Here is a 26063-nt window from a genome sequence, read left to right as displayed (position 1 = left end):
GGCCTCTATGGGCGTAGCTGCTAGTACTATCCATAAAGTAGCAACTTTTGTTAAATAAGTTATTCTCTAACTTTAAAACTGAAATTTTTTGTTTTACCTGTCCAGGATCCACCTGGAGGCCTGCAGTACCTAAACCTGGAGCCAGATTTCAAACAAATTTTTTTTTCATTTATACCTGTCCAGAAGTGACCTTCCAGCCTGCAGCACCTGAACCTGGAGACCTATCAAAAAAATAGATATAAGGAAAATACACCCCAAAACTAAACTTTTTTTATTGAATAATCTATCCTCTCACTCCAAAGACAAAGCCTATGCTCCCTGTTTACGCAAAAGTGTCAGAACTGCTGCCCCCCTTAACAAAATTCACCTAGAATTGCCCTCTGGCACATATCTTATAACATAACTCCTCATTTTAACAACAACCAAACATGGAAGCCAACATCCATATAAGCAAAGCTCTTAAATGGTAGGACAAACGAACATTAACACTTGTAGAGTGTCAGAACTTAATAAGCAGAATTTTAAACATAAGTCAATATAAAGTTGTTACACTTTCTAAATTATACCTAATTTTTATAGGAATCAACATGTAAAGTTTGAAATTGATAGGACAATTCTAACCTGTTTAAATTAACCGGAATAGCTAACTGTCCCAGAATAAAATAAACTCACATACAGACGGACAGACCATAATTATAGAAAAGCATTGCTTTTAAAAAAACTAATATGTATTTACTCACTGACAGTAAAAAACTGATTCGTTTTCCAATATTTTTTACAAAAGCAGAAAAAAAGTTACAATGACAAGCTGACAGACATCTAAATTATAGATAAAATTCGCCAACAATTTCAAGATCCATATTTCAACTCCATTTATCCCTGCAAACATAATTTACATTGATGCGAATACATTCAAACACATGCGACGCATGTGAATTAATTGATACTTTATCTAAAGTCGCTTGTAATAAAAGATTTAAATATATCTATGTATATAAAATACATTAATATACAGATTTTTATTTTTGTTTAAATTTTAATTATTGGTGGTGTTTAAACCACTTTTTTGAACAACGCCCCCATGAAACGTTTCCATGTATAAATTGAAGAAAAGTACATTAAGCTATTAAGTACATCGATAAAGTATTTTTTTTCTTCATAGTATTTAAATTAATTTTTGAACTTAGAAAAAAAGCTTTTGAGATTTTAATAATCATTAATTAATTCTTTAAAAAAAAAATTAATTTAAATATCTGAAAATTTGCCGTTAGTTCTTAGTTGGTATAAAACAAAATAATTTAGAGTAGCGGGGCTACTCTATTACTATTAATATTACAGAAATTTTACATGAGAATTAAAGTAAATATCATAAGATTAGCACCAGTTTTGTTAGCTCAGGCATTCGGAACCTTGTTTTTACTAATTATCCACGGAAAGATGTCTATAATACGATGTGGTAAATTATTCAACAAAATTTATTTAGGATCTACAATTTTGATATACAAGATACAAAATATATTTGTTTTATTTAATGAAAAAAAATATATTTCTTTTATTTCATGAAAAAAATATTTTCTACTTTTCATCCCTTTTGTCCTTGTTAACACAGTATAAACTTTGTACAGCAGAGAAAGAGTGGGCAATGACAATAGTCCCCAAAGTTATTAGGTTGAGTGTTCACACTTTTCAATCACAAATTTTAATCTACAGAAGGGGTTATTCTAAGTATCATCATAGGGCCGGGGATGTATATTAATTTATCGGCCATTGTAGTATCTCTTTAGATCCACTACTGTATACCCCTCTAATATAATTTGCTTTTGTGTATTGATGAAGAAACAATATGCTGATGTGATAATATGCGGAAATGACCGCACACCGTTTAATTGGTACTTTCCCCCCCAACTTACTTGTTTCACTACGCCTCCCACAGTACAAAACTGTATAAAAAGTCGTCAGAAATTAAGAACTAAAAATCATGAGATATTTGATCATGCAGGTAATGCGTGGACCTACCAGATTCCCCACAACCGAAATCTCATTGTGATAGTCCGATTCTATTATACATAAAAACCGCCTTAACATATTGAATAATTCTAGAGTTGCCAAGAAAAGAATTTGTATTTCGGCGTTAGACTTATTAGTTTTAGAAAGGCCAGAAAATTCTTTTTAATTTAAGTCAAAGAGAAAAGTTATTTTTTTTATGAATTACAGTGTAGTGGCCCAAATTGGTTGTACTTTTTAATCTTCTAAAATATATTGGGATGGTTATAACCTCATTTCCTCTCCCTCCGCTAAAGGCTACGGGCGAATCCAGTATAAGTTGAACATAACCAATTTCTTGCTTCTTGGCGGTTTTTAAATTCTAAAAGAACTAATTACAATAAGCTTTATAAGCAGTTACGTCCCTAGGGGTACTTGAAGGGTTGGGGTTGAATTCGATCCTACCCCTCCCATTTTTTATTATTTAAAAAGAAAAAAAATTCCCCCCTAGCTACATTGTAAAGGAGAACCATATTGGTTCAACGGTTAGCGAGATCCTTCGGTACAGACAGACATTTCATTTAAAGTTTTACTGTTATTAACACTCACACATACATCCTACTACTATGCTCTAATTCCATAACATATCTGTTTTTTTTTTGGAATGGATAATTATTACTTGAATCTTACACCAGATTATCATTAACTCTAATATAGTGAAACTCGTAGTTGGCTAAAATAACAATACCTCACATCTACCCCCTTTACCCCATACTATCCTTCTGGATGAACGAACTGACCATTAAATTATTACATGTTAGCAACCTAATTTTTCCCTTGTCATAATATCCAAGTATATTATCAATTATCCATTGTTTATTGGTTTGTAATGTCAACAGTTTCGGCGCAGTTTTTACTCTTTCGCTTATGTAATTTGTAATTCAAAATAAGTATTTTTATAACGATTAGCACATAAAATAGCGAATCTTCAATGTTTAAGAACGTGTATAAAGCTTTACTGTACTACAATTTACTGTTTTTCTTCTATTAAACCTAATGGACTCAGTTATCCTTGTTTTTATGGCATAAGAATCAATAAATGACGACAAACCTAGTTAAAGAGTAGCTACGCTTTAAATACCATTAACAAAATCAAAATTTCAAATAGAACAAAATTTATTTGAATATAATATAATTTTCTATAATAAAATCAACATAAAGCATTCATTTAATATTTTTAAAACTGACAAATTTAATATTGGCATCATTTCTTTGTAACCATGATGAATAATTTTAGTTTGTGTGTGTAAGTGTGGGCTGAAACAAGACACACAATGTCTGTGTGTCTGTCTGTTGGTCTGTCTGTAGCGAATATGTTTGGATGGAGTATCTAGTATGACAGTGCCAAGTTAAAAAATATTGTCTGTCTTGTTGCGTGTCATACATAATACACTTGTTTTCACTTGTCACCGGGCCATCCACACACACACTAGCTAGCTATCATTCTAGCTATCCTCCCACAATTATCTATCTAGCTATCCGCATATGCATTAAGACATAAATTATACATACACACATAGAAATAAATCACTGGCTTGCTTTAAAAAAATGAAAGTTTGTCTTTGTGGTCATGTAAAACATGACATCATTCATAAATTTCTTTTGGTCTTCACTGAAATTTCCCGCCATTTTTTTATAACTTTTTGGCGGGAAAAATCCGCCATTTTATTAGCAGAACAATCTAGCTCTCTCCATCTCCTCCACCTCAGCAATGCTCTCCTGAAGGTCGGCGACAAACCGCTGCTGGTCGTTGTAGGACCTGCAGGCAAAGGTTGCAGCTACCTTGCTGGTGTGCTTGGACTGTAGCTGGACGCCATACTGGTGCTGCTGTGTCCTGAACATGGTCACCCTCAATCCTGCCAGCGACAAACAGGTTCTGAACTGGTGCACCTGCTTCTTGCGGTTTTTCTCACTTTTCGTTACAATGAGCATGTCGTTGAATAAGAAAATTCCGCGTTGGTGAGAATCCTTCTTGTCTTTCTTATGCATGTCTGCAACCTCTGACACACGGCAGAAGCAAACCAGCCGGCGCCAGGTAGAGTTCAGCTTGGGCCGTTTGCTGCCAGTAATTGTATCCTGAACCTTGGATACCTGTGACACATGATCAGGACCCTCCTTAAATTCATTGGCCTTAATGCGGTCATAGATTCCTTTCAGCATATCCGCATCAACGTCCGCGCCCGCGTCAATTGCCCGCAGGTTCCGCAGAAAGTCCTCTTGCTTCATTTTTCGCTCAGGCTTAATGGATTTATTGTGTAGGTCAGTATTTAGCAAAACCATAGCATAGGACAAAATAAAAATGGTGTCGGGAGATTTGAATCCACTCACAAACATTTGATTACATTCAATATATCTTCTAGAGAACATTTCCACCATTTTTTCAATCTTTTGCGCCTCCCCAGGGCTATGTATCTCGGACAGCAGCTGGCGCAGGGCAATATCAATGTGCAGGCCTGTGAAATCCATCTCATAGACCATGCAGTGTAGAACAGCCAGGTTGAACGGCTTCTGCAGGTTACAGATATACTCACCAATCATCTTTTTGGACAAGCCCTTGCGGCCCATCAGAAATTTAGCAATGGCTGGCGGGTTGAGATCAATAAAGTCATGCTTTGCCAGGTATACAATCCCCTGTTCTGGATTAATGTTGAATAAATTGAGGCCAACCCTGTAATTCCTCCTTCTTACAGTCTCATCATCAGTGTGGGATAAATTTGGCTGTGGCTGCTCCTTAGCCCCAGATTCTGGCAGCTGAATGCGGACAGTCTTCTTTTTGGCCGCCTCAGCAGCTGAACACTGCCTGTGGTTGACCGAATCAGCGTAGAAATGATCTGGCAACGGCCGTCCGGTCATTGATCCAGTCATGGATTGAACATCCTGGTAGGATTCATAAATTTGTTGCTGCTGGTTGGCGCGCTTCTCACAGCAGCAGTTGGAGCCATGACCGCTGGCGCCTGGCTGCATTGGCGGTGGCGCATATCTTGACTGCGCTACAGTTGCCTGTGTGTATGACGTGTCGGGACTAGCAGTCAGGTAGTTGGGGGAGCTCACCCAGTAGCTGTACGGATCCTCCGGGATCTCTGTGAAGGCCTGGCTCGGCGACGTTGGCACCGACTCGTTCTCGGTGGAGGACGTGCTCTCAGAACAGCTGGATCTGAAGCCGCTGTCAATGGAGGACACACTATCACAGGGCAGGCGTTCACCAAGGTCTTTGTTTAGATGACTTTTGGCGGGCTTTCCACCTTCAACTCCACCCCCGCGGGGGGTTGTAAGGGATGGAGGTGGGATGTAGGGAGGTGGTGGGGGCAGGGAAGATTTACTCATCTGTTTGTTTCTCATCTGCACATGGTGGTTGGTGGTGCAGTGATCAGGACTAGAAATTTCATGCTGTACAGGCAGCTCTGGCACCCGGGACACATACCTGTCCATGCCAGGACGTGGTAATACTGAGTCAGAAATGGAAATGGGTCTGTGTACATGTTCACCGCCGTTCAACTGTTGAGACTCGGCCAAGAATGAGACTGTGCGTTGTGGTGGCCGGGGCGGCATACGCCTGGGCCGCCTCACAGAGCAGTACAAGGAATCACGCGCCAAATATGCTGGTTCTGCCATTGGGTGGTCAGGATAAAAGTCCAGACCCTTCAACGGTGGGCAAGGTGGAACTGGTGAAGTGACTGGGGATGGGGGACCAAAAGATGTGTTGGCCTGTTTGGAAGATTCATCTTTAGCCTGGTTCAACTTGTTCTGAATGTCCACGGCTGTTTTTGGCCTTCCAGGGGAGTTGTGTTCATTGTGACTATCATTCTTACAGGGACAACCATCCTCTTGGCTGCGTTCAATTGGCTCAAAACCGCTCCATGATCCGGACCTGCGGTGATCCTTGAGGCTGGATGACCTGTGGACTGGCACTGGCTTTTTCCCGCCCTTTCTGGAGTTAATATGGCGGGCAGCCGGGCTGTTCGAGTTGGAAATGTCGTCGTAGTTAATGTTCAGTTCTATTTCAGAATTAGTCAGATCAGGATCATCACTGACAAACAAACTTCTCCGCTTTCCCTGCCCATTCGATACATTTTCAACACTTTTGGCCATGCGCAGCATCTTGGAGAACTGCAGGCTGAGAACATACTGGCGCCAGGCCCGCTGGATAATGGTGGCAGCTCTGTGGGCAGTGTACCGGCCGCCGTACCTCGCCTCCAGCACTTGCATCTGCCGCTCCTGGATCTCGGGTCCAATCTCGCCCTGAAACAAAAATAAATTGTTAAACATGAAAAAATAAAATATTTAAATCCTTGCTTGGCTTGTTCTTTATTTCAATGTTTTCTTCGATTTTTTATAAGTAGCAAAAAGACAAGGCTTTGTTTTTACATTTGGTAATCATAACCATTTTTAGATTTACTAACAAAGAGAAAACTTGAACATAGACAGGTTATGCTAAAACAAGTTATAAAACTGATAATAATACTTTTAAGTAAGTTCATAGGTAGCACCTCTCTAATGATATTACACAAAATTACCCCTTCTGTAGAAGATTACTATTAGAAGTTGATACGTTCGGACACTTAACACATCATGAACCAACCAATCAAAATTCAATAAAAGTCTTTAAAGTTGTTAAGCCAACGAATAAAACAACGTAATAAACATCCAAATGTTCCCTGCCTCCCGGAATAAAAAGCCACTTAATAAAACAATTTGAACTTTTTTTCAAAGCATTTTTATTCGCTTTCCTTATTTATAAACACTTCTTTTGTATAATATTTATGAAGAATCATCTTAAATAATTTCGTAGAAATTTTTACTATAAAAGAAATAGTTGTTAAGAAAATATTTATCATTTTTAATTGTTCTTGTGTGTCAACTTTTCGAATTTATAAATGGACTCTTGTAGCGCAGCTGATATATAACAAGGGTTGTCTGTACGTCCATCTGTTAAAATAAGTTACTTTTTTTGTTCATTACTGAATCAAAGAGTACTAGAGTCTTATTGGTATTTTTTTGTATTTTTTCTTATTCTTCAATTATTATTTTGAAGAAAAATACTGTTAGTTTGTTATTGCTGTGCTACTAATAAATATGATTGTTCTTTAATTACAATATTTCTATAGCAAAGCTACTCTATAACTAAAAGCAAATTGATCAACTTTGACAAATAATCTGAACCCAATGAAGCAAATCGTTGACGCCAAAAATCCAGGAACAAGGAAATGTTTAAATATAGTGAAATCAAATTTTAATTATCATGCAAATATTTAAAATTTGGCTTTTGGATTTAGGAAGAGACAAAGATGATAATATCCATAAAGTCATGGCTTGATAATTAGAAGATATTAAAATAAAACATACAGAATCAAAGTTATTTTTTGTATACTAGCTACGCTTTTTAGATTTAACAGATAGACAGACAGGCTTTAAATGTGAAAATACTTTGCTTTTATAAACCTAAACATATTTTTCTTTGTTCTTTTCACAAAATAGATAAAGACCCGGTAGAATAAATTATTATAAGGTAGTTTGTTTGTAAATCTAATCAGCTCCTCCCATTTTTTAAAACAATAAAAATCACCGCCCATTTCTTTTCTAAGATCTTTATTAGTTCATTAGATTAATTTATTTTTATTTTTGTCGGCTTTTTTAAATAAAATATTTATTTACTATAGTAATATTTATGACCTCCAAGCATTAAATGCATTAAAAATCGATTAAAATCGCGCTATGCAGTTTTGAATAACAGGGTGTCTGTCCATCTGTATGTAAATGACAATACCTCAATTTAAAATTTTCATGATGTTCATATGGTTATCAATATTTTTGATTTTGTTACATATTTATACGCCTATGGTGTTAATGCATTTTAGCAATAATTATAGTTTATCGCATAGTATTAAAGACAGCTTTTTGTAGATATTAAAATAAAGCATAATATTAAAACCAGTTTTGTTAACACCAAAGAGCCGAAGGCTCGGGATAACAATACTGGTATCAATTTCATGATTTTAAAAAAATATTCGTGGAAACTAAAACATGCTTATTAAGTTGTTACAACATTAAAAAAATAGCCTAATAATTTTAAAAACTATTTTGTGATTTAACAATTATCTGTTTTGATTGAAACATTTTGCCCTACATCACATTAAAATATATAACATACATACATACATAGGACAAAATCATAGACTACATCAAGACATATATAAAGATACACCCTTTCATTTAAAATCAGTCTTTGAATACAAATTTGAAATTACAACATAATATAAGGGTGTTTAACATTAGTATATTTGTCCTTACATGTATCTATCTATCTATCTAAAATTTAATATTGATAATGTTAAATAAATCTTATTTAGTGTTTTATACAGTTTTAAAACTAAATACTTTTTCATCTAAAATGCTTATATAATCTTGTTTATTTTTGCTTGTTAGTGTATTTTTTAAAGTTAAGCATATATGCATACAGTTTTTTTTTGCATTTTTCCACTCGGCAGCACATTATATTACTACCAAGGGAGGGAGGGGACATTGAGCTGTTTATTACACTAGTCCTCAAAGTTTTATAATAATGTTTCCTAATTTGTTGGCTTAACAGCTTAGGGGACTTCAATGAAATTTTGATTGGTTTGTTGAATAAGTTGAAACCACTAATTGTAATCTACAGAATTTTGTGTATCATTATTGGGGATGAACACCAATTTATCGTCCATTGTCTTATCCCTTTTTATCCCTGAAAACCACCACCAGCCACCAACTTCACAAAGATTAAAAAAAATGTAATCTGACCCAAAGTGAAACATAATCTCAACCTCTTTTGTACAAAAATTTGGTCCTTTTACAACAAAACACAATTCTAAATTTTCTATGGTTAAGAAAAAAGGGGAAGGGAAATTGGTTTCTAATCTTTACAATAAATCCGCCCCCCCCCCCCCCCTCCCCGTAATTCTTTTCTGAATATTTATTGTAATTCCTTAAAAATTTGGGGCATAAATTGTTGAGTGGTTTATAAGAGATTGACACATACCCCAAGACGAGGTACTAACACGAACACAATAACAAATATGCACTCACACACACACACACACACACATACAATACACACACTCACACACACATACACACACTCACACACACACACACACATACACGTATGAATATTTCCTCCCCTTTCAATTACAAATAACTCCACCTTCCGAAGACTTTTCCCTTCCCCTCAGTAAATTAAACCATATGGAGTTTTGGGGGAGTCATTTTTAGTAAAACTATAATATTTTCCATTTTGTAATGGCAGACATTTTGGGTTAAAATTATTTATTTATAAGAATAGTTTTCCCCGCAGTATAAAGAATTTTAACTGAACCATTCTTAATTGGAGCAAACTTTTAGAGCAAATTCTGACAATACAAATAAAACTTTGATAGACTGATAGACCATAAGAATAGATGGATAGACTGTTACATAGATTGATAAACTTGAAGGGTAGATAGAAAGAAAGATGGATAGAAGACAAACAAAACAAAGAAGTAGGAATTAAATAATTTGGTAAGGATAAGAATAAAGAGGGGAGAGAAACTTTTGTTGGGAGGGGCTGGTGTAAGAATCAACCAAAAGAAATTGCTTATTTTGTTTTCAGGCTTTCACTAAGGGGTAGGGATAAGGCTTCTCAGTAAAAATTCATGGGGGGTTTTCCATAGTTTATTATTTTCTTATTGATGAAACTTACATGATGCTTTAACAACAAATAAAAACTTTGACTGCCGAAAAAATTGAAACCAAAAGAATTTTATTCCATTGCAATATCCATAAAATTACAATAATTTCTTCTTTAAATAGAAATTTTAAAGTATTTTTGTCAGTGTTCCTTTTTTCAATCAGCATATGGGTGTATGTTTTACAGAGAATAAAAACATCCTGTTTCATTATAAGGAGATGATAGCGTACTTGCACTTTGGAAAAAAAATTCACATTTTTAAAGTCTGTTTTATATCATTTAACACTTTTTAATTACTTATTTATTGCAAAATTGATTCTAATTTTAGACCTATTATACTATTTATAAACGTATATAAAAAGTAGGTTTTTTTATTAAAATTCAATAATAACCATAGTGAGCGCGGTAATAAAAATCCATCAAAATTTTTGTGAAATTTTGTCAAAAATCATTAAAGTTGCAGTGGTAATATATAGGACATACTGCTAACAAATTATATGTAGTTAAAGAGTAGCTGCAAAACTAATAATGAAATATATCTTCCATATTGAGCTGTACAAAAAAGGGGTCTGAAAGCTATCAAAATTGACAGACTTATATTCGCGATAATAGCTTTTCATTCTAAATACACTAATATATACATTTTATAGCAGATAAAGAAATTTTAAAATAACAACGTTGCTTGATAAAAACATTATCAAAAGATTAAATTTAATTTAAACAGTCAACATAAATTTAAATTAAAAGGGTTGTCTAATTTTAATTATTTAAATTAACATAGACGAAACGACTTGATCAATAAAATTGATTTTCCCTTTTGAATGTAACAATAAAAACTTTCTATTTCAATAATAAATTTACAATTCAATAAATTGAAAATATAATAATAAACTATTATTTGAATGTACATGTACACAGGGAGGAGATATTGGGCTAAAAATTACACCAGTCCCTAAAGTTTTATAATAACATTTTCTTATTCGTTGGCTTAACAACTTTGGGAACTTTTTAAAAAATTTGATCGGTTTGTTCATTAAGTTATGTTTCCAAAAATTTCATTCAACTACTAATTGTAATCTAGAGAGGGGTCAATATTTTGTATCATCATTGGGGATGTACAACAATTTATCGGCCATTGTCTTATACCTTTAGAACCCTGGCATATACATAAAATTGTGTGTAATGACAGATTGATGGCTATATTGATGAATATTAAGTCAGGCATAACTTAATTAACAAAGTATGTATGTCTCTCTACTTTTCTGCTCTTATTAGCGAAGCTACCCTAAAACTAGAATATGACATACATCCAAACGCCCGTGATAACTGCCTAATTAATCAAATGCGGGAAAAAGATGCTCGTAAAGATGCTACATACAACTGCATCTGCATAGCTAGGAAGCTGGTAGTAGAGATAGGTGTAGCCATATTCGTAGGTAATCCATCATACTATTGTTAAATAGTAACACTATAGCACGCATATGTCTTAAATGCGAGACATGTTAAACGTTTCAGCTGGTATTATATCGAAATCCCAAAGTATTTGACATTTATCTAAGCTATAGAACATGTAGGTATATCGATCTTATTTTAAAGAAGTCGACAATAAATGAAATATCATGTCAACAAAAACTAGGCTTAACAGGGAAACACAGTGAGCATATGTGCTAAATGTTCTAAGCAATCTATCTTACTATATTATCTACATATTTATATAACAAGCGTGAATATGTGTTAACTGCTTAATATCTTTTTATACGTCTATGAATATAGCATTTTTAGTAGCGAAGCTACTTTATGACCATAATAATCCGTATATTTTTTCCATGGGCGATTACTCTAGGGAGAGTGGTGGTACCCTCCCCTAAAATAGATATAAACCTTCCAAGGACCTATGAGAATCTATCAGTTCAATTTTGTTTTGCTATGTTATGCTGTTACTTTGGACCAAATTATTCTTGTTTCATATACGCCTATGTTTAATAAATATGTATATTCATGTAGAATTTTAATATGAATTTTTGTTTTTAATCAAAGATAAACTATTTTTAGATACGAAATATAACAATTTATTTTGACTAGCGGATTCACACCTAGCATCTAGGGGTTCTATATTCGAAGGGATAAGAAAGGGCAGAAAAAAACCTAAAACCATGCCCAGACTTTTTTTTATAAAAATAAAATAGCCTAAAACCATCTCAGGACCTATGAGAAGCTTCAAATATTAGTTTAGTGGTGATTACTCTAAGTTTTCAAAGTTTAACATAAATGAGAAGGGTATTATTATTGAAGAATTGATGTACATACTCACATAAGCACATCTGCTCTTTCTTTTGTAGTTCCAGCCATAATAGAGTTATACTTAGATAGAGCATTTTAGAGTTTACTTAGATACCAACATTAATATTGTTTTAAGTGGCTAAAACGGACGGACGGACGGATGTAAACGCAAGCAGCCCATAATCTTTATCTTCATATAATGACACAAATAGCCTCTAAATAAGAATACAAAATTGAATAACTGCTAAAATTTGTATGATTAGTCTAATTTTCAAATCTAATGTGCATACATATTTGAAAACATTATAAAAGCCACCCGTTGCTTTCTATACGCTCTTAATCTGCAATCAGGGATGGGACAATTTTTTTGAAAAACAATCTATTTATATAGAACATGGCAGTATGTCCATTAATTTATTCTAAAAATCAAATAGATTTTTAAAAAATCTCCTGATAATTAGGTATTATTAGCGAACAGCTGATATTCAGCCGTTTTTGATATTTTTGTATATTTTTCATATTTTTGGAAAATTTATCCCATTTTTGATAACATTTGCTATTAATCATTATTATTTACATATTACTGGTAAATAAATAATAATAATAACATATAACATATGCTTTTTCTTTGTCTAATCAAAATTATCATCATATAATAATAATTAGTGATGGGAATCCGGATCCGGAATCCGAATCCGGAATCCGCCCAATTTTCGGCCAATTTTGGAATCCGAATCCGGATCCGGAATACGTTTTTTATAGCGGATTCCGGATTCTAAATTGGTAGGCTAAATTTAATTTAAATAGGTTAGAAAATACCAAGCACATTTTTAGGACATACGTAGCACTTAAATTTTTAAATTTACTAATGTGATGTAAATGTTTTAGTTATGCTGGAAGTTAACACTTTAAACAAATCAAGGCTTCAACCAAGTAACATAGTGATAAATTAACGAAAAAAGCTATCCCTCTGTGACGGACGGCCTTTTAAAATACTGCTAGAATCCGGAATCCGAATCCGGAATCCGCCAAAAATAAGAATCCGGAATCCGCAAGAATCCGTCACTTTTTTTGACGGATTCCTTCAAAATCCGGAATCCGAATCCGGCCCAAAAATTCGACGGATTCCCATCCCTAATAATAATAATAATAAGGTACAAGCAGGGTGTTCCAAGAAATGTGGGACAACTGCCGCATATAAACTAGGCAAAAAATACCTAAGAATCTAAAAAGATAGTACAATGGCCGAAAAATAGATGTATATCCCCAATCATTATACACAAAATTATCCTTTCTGTAAACTACAATTAGTGGTTGAAACGTTTGAATATTTAACTTAATAAACCAACCATTCAAAATCAAGAAAATGTCCCCAAAGTTGTTGACCTAACAAATAAGAAAACATTGATATAAGACTTTGGGAACTAATGCAATAACCAGCCCATTGTCCACTCACTCTCTGAAAAATACCCCAATTTATAGAACTTAAAATAAATGTTCAGCCGTCAAATGCTTTTTGTATTCCTAATATACTTGCCACGAATTATATTAATATTTTTGCAAATCTTGTTTAAAAATGATGTAAAAACAGGTGAAAATTTAGCAATAAAAAATGCAAAATGTGTAAAAAAGATAAAATGACAAAGGGAGAGGTCATTTTCTAGTAAATCCCGTAAAGGTGTGTGTTATAAGGCCTAAAAATAGTAGTAGAACGATAAGGTGCTCTATATATTTGTATTTCCTATTGAATAGAACAATAGGGAAGAAATTTTTTTTTTTTTTTTTGATAACCGTACCTGGAATATCTGAAATTTCTATCAAACGCTTTGTTTGGCTCAAACTGACACAAATAAAAAAAATATAATTATAATAAATCAACCTGTAAAGAATGACTTCTTCCTTTGTTTAATGGTATAGATTGTTCTTAACCTTTACCTTGTACCTATAGAAAACATTATTATTATAATTATATTTTTTTTAATTTTGGTCAGTTTGAGCCAAACAAAGCGTTTGACAGAAATTTCGTATTTTTTTTAGATAATCCAGGTACGGTTATCAAAAAAAAAAAAAAATTTCCCTATTGTTCTATTCAATAGGGAATACATATATCTAGAGCACCTTATCGTTCTACTACTATTTTTAGGCCTTATAACACACACCTTTACGGGATTTACTAGAAAATGACCTCTCCCTTTTTCGCATTAAAAATGACTGTTTAAATATGAAAAGTACTGATGTTATCATGTATTTTTATGAAATAATAATTCTATTGAATTTTGATATTTTTTACATAACCATTGAAGCTTAAAAATCAAATAAATTAAAAGATTTATTTTGCACATTATCTAATAATTACCTAATACCTAATCAATCATGTTTTAAACAATATTTGCTTCCTTATATTTTTCTTAAAATTTGAATTTTAACAAGGAAAATTATGTTCAAAACATACGTCGACTTTTTAAGCTGTATATATAATTTAACTCTTATCTAATAAACTACGCCCCTAGAAGCCCCTTGGGGCATATAAGGTAATTTTCAATTAAATTTAAAAAAAAAAATAAAATCTAAAAAAAACTTTTTAGGGGGTATATTTGGGAGGGTGGTGGTACCCTCTCCCGAAATAGTTAAAAACCTTCCCTGGACTTATAAGAAGCTTCATTGTAAAGGAGAACCATATCGGTTCAATGATAAGCGATGTCATTCGCTACAGACGAAAAAAGGTTACTACTTTGTATAACAGGATAATGATTATCCTTTCTTCATACCGTCGCTTAATTTAAACAGAATAAATTCAACTTTTCTTACTTCTTTGTTTTTCATTAACTATAAAAGTGATTGACAGACCGACTTACTTAAAGATTAGCTGCGCTCCTAAACACAAAACTAATGTCCTGATCAAAATTGAATAACTACCAAAATTTCTGGCACCAAATTCCAAGGTTAACAATGTTATGCTGCGTTTTTAGAATAATTCTAAATCAACATTTTAATCTTAGATTGGTTAAATATAAGGATTTTAATATATCTCAAGGCAACACAGTTAAAATAACATAAATCATAACAGAATCTTTTTTGACCAAATTTTAAAATCATTAAAAATTGTGTCAAATCATTAAAATCTTTAAATAAGTTTTTAGAAATGACACTTGAAATTTATTCAAACAACTTTAAATTACAGATTTTCGAAACTTAAAAAAGAAATTAAACTTTTAATTTACTTTGAAAATCATTTCGTGAACTTTTTTATGAAATCGTTCGCGCGTTTTTTTACTGTCATTACAATCATAACCCTTTTCTTCTCGGAAACAATGTATCTTTTTGGAAAGCGTGACAGATCTTATGTTTGGGATTTTACCCGCGCTATTTTACCCCAATAAATATGACTTACATTTTGTAATAGATAGAGTATAATAAAAAAGGATGATTTTTGGCTTTTTTTAAAGCTTCCCTGAAGAAAAGTGTTATATAATCTTTTTTGGGGAACAATACTAGTCCCTAATGTTTTGTTAATGTTTAATGGTAATTATATTTGATAAAAGTTATCATATTATGCATGGAAATGCTTTCATACTAGCTATTTTATGTTATTTTATCATTGTTACAACCAATAGTAAGAGAAAAAACACAAAAATAATGCCCAAAATTGTTCATCATTTGCAAGGGTAACAAAATGTTAAGAATCATTGTCTTAAGATTTGTTAGACCCGTAATTAATTAAAATTACACACTCCCCTATTCATATCCTTTCCCCCCCACAACCCCAAACTTTCTCAATGTTATGTATACAATAGAAACCCAAGGAATGTCTTGGCCTATTCAAAGGAAGCCCCAAGATTATAATTGATATACAATATATGGAATTAACATTTAAAAAACTTGATACAAAATATTGAAATGGTAGATTTACAATTATTTTGAGTATATGGCGTTCTCGTTTAAGAAAAATCATTGCTTAATAAGATCGCTGATACTATATTAGATAAAAGTTTATGAACGTTTTATCCACGAAATTTAAATCCATTAATTGTTCACATTTCTTAAGATACCACAAGAATGTAGACTCGAACCCAAAATCCAATTATTCAAATACTAAAACATATAATTATACAAATATATGTGAGATTTTAATTATGTAAGTGTATGCTAGAGGATTTAAAGTATAGCGTAGCTACTCTTTAACCAGGATCTTGCTGTACGTCCATCCGTCTAAACACTAACACAATTTTTTTTTATGTCAGTGTTTTTCTTTAATTTGCCTAAAATTGTTTTAACTTATACTGTATAAAACTTTACTTTTCTATTGTTGTACTAAATATAATAGAATTGTCCTTGTTAATATATGTGTGAAAGAGTTATCTAAGAATCATCAAATCTGTAATTCAATAGAAATTCTTATCTTTCAAGAGCTGATACAGCTTTTGTAAGAATTGGGTCAGAGGTGATAGATTTATAGATATAAATTTCTTCCTATAGTACTTTGCTTTTCATAGCTTGATTGCTATAATTTAGAACAGTAATAACTAATCTCAAATATTATATTTATTTTATTAAGTTTCGAAGCAATTGGAATTAAATATTGCCAATAAATCAACAAATATGACATTTTTTTGGATCAAAGTATTTTAAGATTTTAAAAAATATTTAAAGACCAACAATCTTCTTTTTCATAAACAGTTCCCTGTTCTAAGGAACCCTTTGTTTTCTCTGTATCTAATTTTAGAAGCAATTTAGTAGAAAACCAGGAAATATATTTGTCTCAAATACTCAGGGATACAGGGATAGGACAATGGGGAATAGATTAATCTTCCCTAAAATTCTAAGAATGATAATGTTAAGCTTCATTTTATACTGTTTCCTTAGCTACTTTTTATAAGTTTACAACGATATGAACTTATGAAATCAAGGGAAAGATTAATATATCAACAACTGACCTATCCTTTAGTCCCTGGTGTCAACAAACTAGAACAAAACAGATTGACCAGCAAATAGGAAATGAGAAAATTGTCCTTTTCTCTTCTTATAGTATTTATTTCCTAAACTTTTTGTTGTACGGAATTAAATAAATCTTCTGTAATGTTTATACAATAATGACAATATAAGAGAACAAGTAAAATTTTGGCAGGTATTACCAATAAAACAGTGAATACACAAGCTGAATTTAGAATCAACATGGTATGGGCAAAAAATATTAATTGATTTGTAAAAAGATGACAGGTTGGTCTTTATAAATGTTTTGTGACATTTTGGATTGGCAAAAAGTTTTATTACAAAACATAATTTTATAAACACTGACTATTACTCTATAAAACAAGCTAAAGACTTTTTCAATTTTTTTTTCATATTTACTTTCTTCTCTTTAAAAATATTTTTAATAATGTCCAATTTATTTACTATTATTGAGACGGGACAAAGTATCTAAAAAATCAGCCATGTTACGTCATAAAAATGAGGTATTATCCATCTCTTTTTAAGGGGTTTTCTTTCCCACTTCTCCTCTCATCTCCCTCATTTCTATGACGTCACATGGCTGATTTTTGAGACACTTTGTCCCACTACCCATTATTTATTTTATTTTTATCTTTTCTCTCTCCCCATTTTTAACAAAAACTTTTAACCTAGTTTTAGAAGTGTAGAAAAAACTCATTAACTTTTTATCAGAAAAACTTTTATCATTTTTTTACCATTGTTAATGAAGAAAACGTGGGCTATAGTTTCATTTTATTATCTTTATAAAATATTCTAATGAATTTTAAGGAATTTATTAGCACTTAGCAAATATTCAAGTGGTATTTGGATTGATTATTAATTGCGGTTTTAAGATTTCCCCACCATAACACCTAAATTATAATATTAAAATTGATTTTAAGAAATAAAATCTCTCACATATATCCTAAATTATGTATAATCTGTTTTATATTTGAAATATTGACCGTATTAAGATGACAATCTTCAGTTTAAATCCTTCCTTCCCATGAATTTTAAAATTCTTCAATACATAAAATCCTTTTAGTTCAAGAATCCTTATTTTATCCCTTTCTTTACATTTCCTTATCCGTTGATTAAGTCTTCTAATCAATTTCTTTAAATATTTAGGGTTTTTAGTAGCGAAGCTTCTATATAGATAGTCTGTTTGTACGGTAATACTTCCTTAATTTCAAAAACTGCAGTTATCCTTGCGCTACTTATGGAAAAGAACGTCCTAGTTTGAAAGCAAATAAACTTGAGCAATGTATATATTATTCAATTTATTTTATAAATACTGTAATATGCTGACAAAGCCCTCTTGTTCTAAAAATAAAGTCTAGATAAAAAGATTAATTCTAAAATTATGAAAATATAGGGGTAGAGGCAGAGATTAAAATATAGATCTTGCATCTGTCATTGTTATCAAGCGGGACAATAGATGAAGGAGGGTGGGGTGTGGGAGGGATTTGCCCCTGTTTGACCAACCCAATCCCCCGTAATTTATTTAAAACCCCTCCCCCTTCAGTAGTTAATTGTCTATTTTTTTTAAATTTTACTAAAAAAATAACCAAAGCATTTTTTTCTGTTTAATAAACTCTAAAAAGTATTTTTAATAAGTAGTAAATTTTTGTTTAGGAAGTAATTTGAATAAAATTAGAATTAAATTAAATTGGAAAGTGCAAATTTTGGTCTAAAATTATGTTTTGTTCCAATTCCATTTTTGATTTAAATGCGCTGAAGTGGAAAAAATTGGGACTTAAACACAACTTAGCATACAAACACACATAAAACCGAAGGACAGGGAAACATAATAACATTAATGGAATATTTCAATAAAATATCTTTCCAGCGTGGCTTTGGAAACCGATTATATCCGTTAGATTATAACCGGTTCTAAGCCATACTGGAAAATCATGTATAGCATCGAATTTTAGACAATTTTTAACGAATAAAAAAAACATAAGATTAATACCAGTTTTGTCGACCCCTCGTGACTAACAAAACTGGTTTTAATTCTATATTCTTTAATTTTCATTTCCACGGAAAGCTGTCTACAATAAGATGCGATAAATAGCTAAAACTGTTAATATGTTCCTTAAGAACCCTTATCCCGCGAACCAAAAAGGCGAAATTGGATAGCGTCGTTTTTGAAAATAAGGCTTTAATTCAAATATATGCATCTGCCCTCTACATTTATGTACATATGCTTAAAAATATTTTTAACTAACTGAAAAATACAGCTCTTTATTCATTCATTTATAATTAGTATAAAGCAACTCTATAAAGGACTTTGGGGACTAGTGTAATAAACAGCCCAATGCCCCATTCCTCCTTGATAATAAATACATATAGATTCGCTAGTTATGTACCTAGCATTCCTTGCTATTGTTATAATTTGTGCCTAATTGTTCTGCACTTTTATGGCCAATATTTTAGATAGTGCAGAAAAAAGGTCTTGGAGTGAAATTGAGTTATCCTGGCCCTTGCTATACTACGATGTATTGTGTTTGAGTGTGTGTGCGATTTTATGAGTTTATTGGGCCAGTGTAGTTTTTTTGGCAGCAGAGCTATTCTATAACCAGAGTCTGTATGTCCTCACGTCTGTCCGTACAAAAATGTCATATATTTAGGAAACTGTTTACCTACACAAATTAAGTAGATAATTATTTAAGTAGCTGCGCTACTTTTCAACAACTAGTGTCCTTGTTTTTGCGTATTTGCGTTTGCTCTGGAAAATGAAAAAAAAAGGAAAGCGAAATCCAGGTCACGCTAATTCACATCACAAATTGCAAATATCTCCCCACAATCACGGGTAGAGACAAATATAAAAGAAAAACAAATAGTAGGACATACATACAGACAGACATGCAGACAGATAGACAGACAGAATTAGTTTCTTCTTAGTCACTCATTTAATCTTTAATCATTGACTGTTATGTTTTACAATTATCTTTAATAGAAAACTTATACTTATTCGTGTATGTGGCAAATTGAAGCAAAGGGAGAGGTCATTTTCTAGTAAATCCCGTAAAGGTGTGTGTTATAAGGCCTAAAAATAGTAGTAGAACGATAAGGTGCTCTATATATTTGTATTTCCTATTGAATAGAACAATAGGGAAGAAATTTTTTTTTTTTTTTTTGATAACCGTACCTGGAATATCTGAAATTTCTATCAAACGCTTTGTTTGGCTCAAACTGACACAAATAAAAAAAAATATAATTATAATAAATCAACCTGTAAAGAATGACTTCTTCCTTTGTTTAATGGTATAGATTGTTCTTAACCTTTACCTTGTACCTATAGAAAACATTATTATTATAATTATATTTTTTTTTAATTTTTGTCAGTTTGAGCCAAACAAAGCGTTTGATAGAAATTTCGTATTTTTTTTAGATAATCCAGGTACGGTTATCAAAAAAAAAAAAAAAATTTCCCTATTGTTCTATTCAATAGGGAATACATATATCTAGAGCACCTTATCGTTCTACTACTATTTTTAGGCCTTATAACACACACCTTTACGGGATTTACTAGAAAATGACCTCTCCCTTTTTAGCCAGAATTTCGCATTAACACATGGGGAGCTATTCTTTCATTATAATATTATCAAGATTTGATACACATTCTACAATTTTTTCCTATGGAGCGAAGCTTCTCCAAAGTTAAAACATAAAAAGTAGCACAGCGTTAACATTTCATCTATCAGTTTGGGTAGGTATAATGAAATCAATAAAACACTACCTATTACATTTCATAGAATAGGTACTTTATTTATTGTTTAAAACTCATAAATAAATGTGGAATATATATTGCTCTTTATGGATGTAATCATCCTTGTTAAAATAAATAGCACACATTACTAGCCAAAAATGATGTCTAAAAATACCCATGCTATGATTTTATAGGTAGCCAAATAACTTAATAAGCCCACCCATCAACATCAAAAAAAAATTGTCAAGGTTTGAAAATTTTGCAAAAATCTTGGAATTTTGAACAATATCAAGGTCTCTTAAAGTAAATAAAACTAAGGATAATTTGGTCCATAAAAAGCGCAGCTATAATTTTTGAGAAACAGATTTCTAAAAAGCATGTAGAGTTAACGACACTTTAATTTTACCAATAAAAGAGTGGCAGGCCGTTGGACATACCTTTACACTTAAATTGCTACGCCTCTAATCTTTTTATAAGAAAGAAAAAATCAACTAAAATCTTTCCAGAAGTTAAAATGCAGTGTTTATATTTCAGAGGATTTTCTGTGAAAAGTTTTGATTCTAAAACTTCTAGCAATCAATCAAAAATATTTTTAGTCCAACTTTTAAGCTAAATAATGGATGTCTAACTTTGTAAAATGTCGTAGCTTATTTTTCAGATAACAAACAAGTAATTTATCTTAGAATTTTATGAAAATCAAACCTTTTAAATGTAGAACATAATAAATCCATTAAGAAACCGCAAAAGTAGTAATTAATGAGATATCATATGATCATTATATCACTGAAAAGGTATAAATATTCAACAAAATAATTTTTATATGACGGTCAAAAATTTATATGATGTTTAAGAAATTTTTTTATCTGACTAAAAAATACTAAAGTATTTTTTTTATATCTTAATCACTTTTTTCTTGTGAAAATCTTTCCCTGTCCATGATTTAACTAAGAAAGTTTTATAATTTGTCACAATTGTATATTAGTTTTATATGTTAGCTGCCAAAAGTAGCTCATTTATCATTATAATAATGATTTATAGATAAAATATTCTTTAAAAATTCTTTGAAAATCACGCAACCTTGTTTTCGAAAATCTATTTTATATTTTATGATCAAGTTTGAATATTCAAAGCGTAATATGAACTTTAATGTGATTACAAAATTCTAATTTTAATTATTATTAAATGAGGTATGAAAAACATGAAATTCTAAACACTACTATGATTGATCTGATATGAAATGTATCAAATTAATCAAATTTTTCTATGAAATAAGATATTTTAAATGTTTTTTAGTCAAAAATATATATTAAATTTCACCCCAAAAATATTGGAAATTTTAAAATTGACAAATATTTCAAATTCTCATAAAAAAACCTTTAAAATCAGCCCCTAAAAATCCGTTAATGTCCCAAAAAAACATCTGTTTTAAATTAAATTGTATTAAAATATATATTTATGCCCCTTTGTTAATTTAAAAAAAATAACAGTCATATCCATGATTGGCACAGCAATAAAAGGAAATGAGACAATGGACGATAAATTGATGTACATCCCCAATTATGATATCAAAATTTCCCCTTAAGCAGATTAAAATGAGCGGTTGAAACGTATGAACACTCAACTTAATGAGCCAACCAATCAAAATTCACTTGAGTCCCAAAGTTAATATGAGATAAATGTTATTATGTTATTGTAAACACTTTGGGGACTACAGGCTCAATTTCTAAAATAGCTTCGCTCCTAAAATTAGAAATCCAAAAATACTGTTAATTATATAATTACGTAATTTTAATTGCATGTCGAAATATTTAAAAATGACATTTGTAAAAAAAACCTTATATTTAGAAAAAATGTTATAAAAAAATTGTCAATCGATATTAATTTAAATTAGTTCATTAGTGACTTGGTTTTTTTTTGGATAGAAATTAAATAATTTCATTAAATGATAAATTGTCAAAAAATTAGCCTAAACAAATTCATAACTATGAAATAAGATTGCGAAATAAAAATGTTTAAATCTTATCAAGCCTAACTAACTATTTAAAATTTTAGCTTTCTAAAATTATGATAAAATATAAAACTTTTATTTCTATTTTATTAGAAGCAAAGCTACTTTATAATTGAAATATAAGTCTGTCCAATAATTACAATGCTATTTTCAATGATTCACTCGACTGCTGTATAAGGTATAAGCTTCTGAAATGTATATCTAATGAGCTTTGCTATTTTGGATGTTGCCATTCTTGTTAAAAGTGACAAATTATATTATAATGACCATAAATTTTAAGTAGCGCTAGAATTATATGGGAAATAGTTGAATTTAATCATTTTTCAAACTAGGATAGATAGATTTATAGCAAGGATGGGATAGATAGATAGCTAAAATTATGGGAAGTTGAAGAAAATTAAAATCCTGCTTCCTTGCTAGATACCCCTATCCTTCCCATTTCCCTTTAGATACATTGACAAATGACATTTAGAGCAATCAAATATAAAAATTTAAGATAAATGAAAAGATTTGGCCAGCTTAGGTTTTGACATATGTATATTGTATTATAAAATGTTAATGAAATGATGCTTATTGTCAATTCAAACAATTTTAAAGAGTAACATTAATAGACATAAAACTGTCCTAAACAGTTTTTGGATACTTTAATTTAACTCAATTGCCTAATATTATGCATTATCTCACCTTAAATTCGCTAATCCAAAGATCCGTGTTCTGTCGGAAATGTTTGGCCGCACTCTCGAGACCAGTTTTCCGCGTGTACGGCCGAAAGCCGCGCTCATCATCGCTGGCGCACATATAATCTGCGGCCGCCATACCGCCGCTGTTGTATAGCACGGCGGTGGCACTATTAAAAACCCGGCGTTGCTGCACATTTTGGTGGCGCATGATCACATCGTTATTTAGGCTGTAACAGCCGCCGACGGGCTGAATGTTTAACGGCACTTGCGGGATCATTTTGGACGGCTGCACATCTTTCACTGGACTTTGCCGTTTGCGTTGAACGGTGGCGTACAACCTGTCAATCGCCATAACGTCAGCCGCAGACATTTCCAACCGTTCGTTCACAAAATTTTGATCGCAATCATCTGCAAAAACGTCATCGGCCGCCGTGTCACATAAATCCTCAGATTTTTTGGTATTTTCTGCAAACCGTACCGCCTTTAGGCTGCGGCGTTTTGGGTCACTTTTTGTAAAAGGCGATTGTATTTTTGATTCACTTAAAATGCTGGCTGATTTTGTGTGGTTTACTGGTGTGTTCACAGTGGTGTGTTTTCCGAAACTAAAGGAGGTGTACGTAGTAGACGCTCCCGTAGCGTTCGGACAGGGGGCACGGGAAGGCATTTTGTCGCTCTCTCTCTCTCTCTCTACACGGTGTGTGATAGATAGATACACACACACACTTCCCCTTGAATCAATAGGAAGAAGAGGGAATATAATGAAAATCACACATATTCAGATTATAGTTTTATTATACCATTAAGGAGCGCTTTCTTAAGAGTTTTTAGGCGATTTTTTCACAGTTTTAAATTTCGCGCCTTTTTGGAGTTTTCTAATGATTTTTCACAATACCAAAATCACTTTAAAGTCAACAAATTAGAATCACGTACTTTTAATTAAGTACAAATAAATAATACATAAATTTGATCTGACATGTGTCTCGCTTGACCCCAAATGATAAACTGATCGCTGTACAGGTCAACTGAGGTTGTTTGACAAGGTGTCATTTGGTTCCAGTCCCCTTCCCCTGCTTTCTTCCCCCTTTATAATGATTTCACCCCCTTTGTTCTTAATCCTTTCTTCCTTTTACATCACCCATTCCCTTTTTAGTAACCCCCCCCCCCCTCCCCCTTAACCCTAGAAGAAGAAGTAGTAGTAGTAGTCATCTGTTTTTTTTTAAATAGAGTTTTATTAGACAGACCAAATTTTAATGGTTTATACAATTTTCAAATTTATTATACGGAAAAAATGTTTTTACATATAATTTTCAAACAAAATCACACATAAGTGTTAATTTATATTTAGAGTTCTTTTACAAACCTAAAATGATAGGATCGGTCAAAATATTAGTCTAATACAATTCAGTTCAGTCCCCCCCCCCCCCATAATGTAGAATTTTGGAGGAGGGGGTTGTTTTGTGGTTAGGTCCAGTAGTCAACAGGAGAAAAAATAATTATTATTTTGGTTGGATATCAAAGTTGTTAAAATAAGTAGTTTTTCGTGGATATTAAAACAAAACAAAAATATGAAATAGAAGATTAAAACCAGCTTTGTTAGCCCTAAGTGCCCTTTTTATCATTTAGGACCTAAAGGAAAATTACGAAGAAAAGAATACTATTTCTAAGGAGAAAAGCGAAATGCAACCAATTTGGATAAAAAAAACTATAAGTATATAAAATTTTGTAGGTCAAATGTTCTACTGAAAATCCAACACAAAAGTATATAAGGCATTAGTTTGATTTATGACAATTTGATAATTACTTAGGTTCTTCTCTTACTGCCTATAAAGTACTTATTTTTTCAGTTTTGTATTTTTTAAAGAAATTTAAAAGACTGAGGGCACGATGGATTGTAATTTATATTGGTACCCAAAGTTTGTAAAGAACATTTTTTTTCATTATTTGGCGTAAAAACTTAGGGTACTTTTATTACATTTTGATTGGTTGGTAAAAACTTCCAGTGTCAAACTTTTCAATCAATGATTTAAATGTTTTTCCTGAAAAGGGATTTGAATAAAATCATCGATTGTCTTATTCCTCATATCCCTGTCAAAACCTAACCTTTAACAAAAGAAGTTAAGTAGAATATCCTTCGAAGTAGGAAAAGTAAGTTACAAATATGAGGGGTTAAAACGGTGCCCATGTAATTTAGCAAAACCTAGAATTATTAGCCACTTTTCATCAAAGAAGGATATATTTGACAAAGTTGATAATATATTAATTTGTTGTTACTAAAAGTTTTTTTTCTGCTCTTCGTAAGGCCATAATCTTTTATTAAAAAATTTCTTTATGGTAGTTTTGAGAAAACACTATTTAAAAAAAGGGTATAACTAAATATAGAGGGAAGGGGGAGTGGGGGGAGGGGAGATTTGATCTCAAAGTCCACTGTAAACACTTAATTTGGCACCTGCTCAAATGCTCGCCTCTCATTGGTTGATACACTACCAGACACGACCTCTCATTGGTCCATTATTGGGCAGATGGTAGCAGCTGTTGATTTCAAAGAAAATGATGTGTTTCAACCCCTGAATCAGTGGGTTCTAGTCCCAACCCTTGTGTTAAAAAAGCAGAAATCAACCCTTGGTAAATATAGGTTGTATGGATTGGCCTGTTTTAGGCTTTTATCTCAAG

The 26063-nt window shown here is 32.0% G+C and overlaps 1 protein-coding gene across 1 annotated transcript; it reads right to left on the bottom strand.

Moving 5' to 3' along the window:
* Positions 1-3141: 3141 nt before the first annotated feature.
* Positions 3142-24430, bottom strand: LOC145314589 (uncharacterized). The gene is made up of 2 exons (XM_080154572.1): positions 23398-24430; positions 3142-6282 (listed from the first exon to the last, which is right to left on the bottom strand). The coding sequence occupies exons 1-2, from the start codon at positions 24055-24057 to the stop codon at positions 3712-3714; spliced, it is 3231 nt and encodes a 1076-aa protein (XP_080010698.1). The 5' UTR covers positions 24058-24430; the 3' UTR covers positions 3142-3711.
* Between the last annotated feature and the right edge of the window lie 1633 nt (positions 24431-26063).

This window comes from Acartia tonsa, chromosome 3 (genome assembly GCF_053477335.1).
Source record: "Acartia tonsa isolate MP-2025a chromosome 3, ASM5347733v1, whole genome shotgun sequence".
NCBI lineage: Eukaryota > Metazoa > Arthropoda > Copepoda > Calanoida > Acartiidae > Acartia > Acartia tonsa.
Note: the sequence above shows the minus strand (reverse complement) of the source record. Positions and strands in the feature narration are given on the sequence as shown.

What these genes read in the sequence shown, in the direction of transcription:
- LOC145314589 (XM_080154572.1), bottom strand. Translation starts at nt 24,057, where the DNA reads ATGCCTTCCCGTGCCCCCTGTCCGAACGCTACGGGAGCGTCTACTACG. An exon ending in TTTGGATTAGCGAATTTAAG is followed by an intron (nt 6,283 to 23,397) that starts GTGAGATAATGC and finishes TTTTTGTTTCAG; the next exon opens with GGCGAGATTGGACCCGAGAT.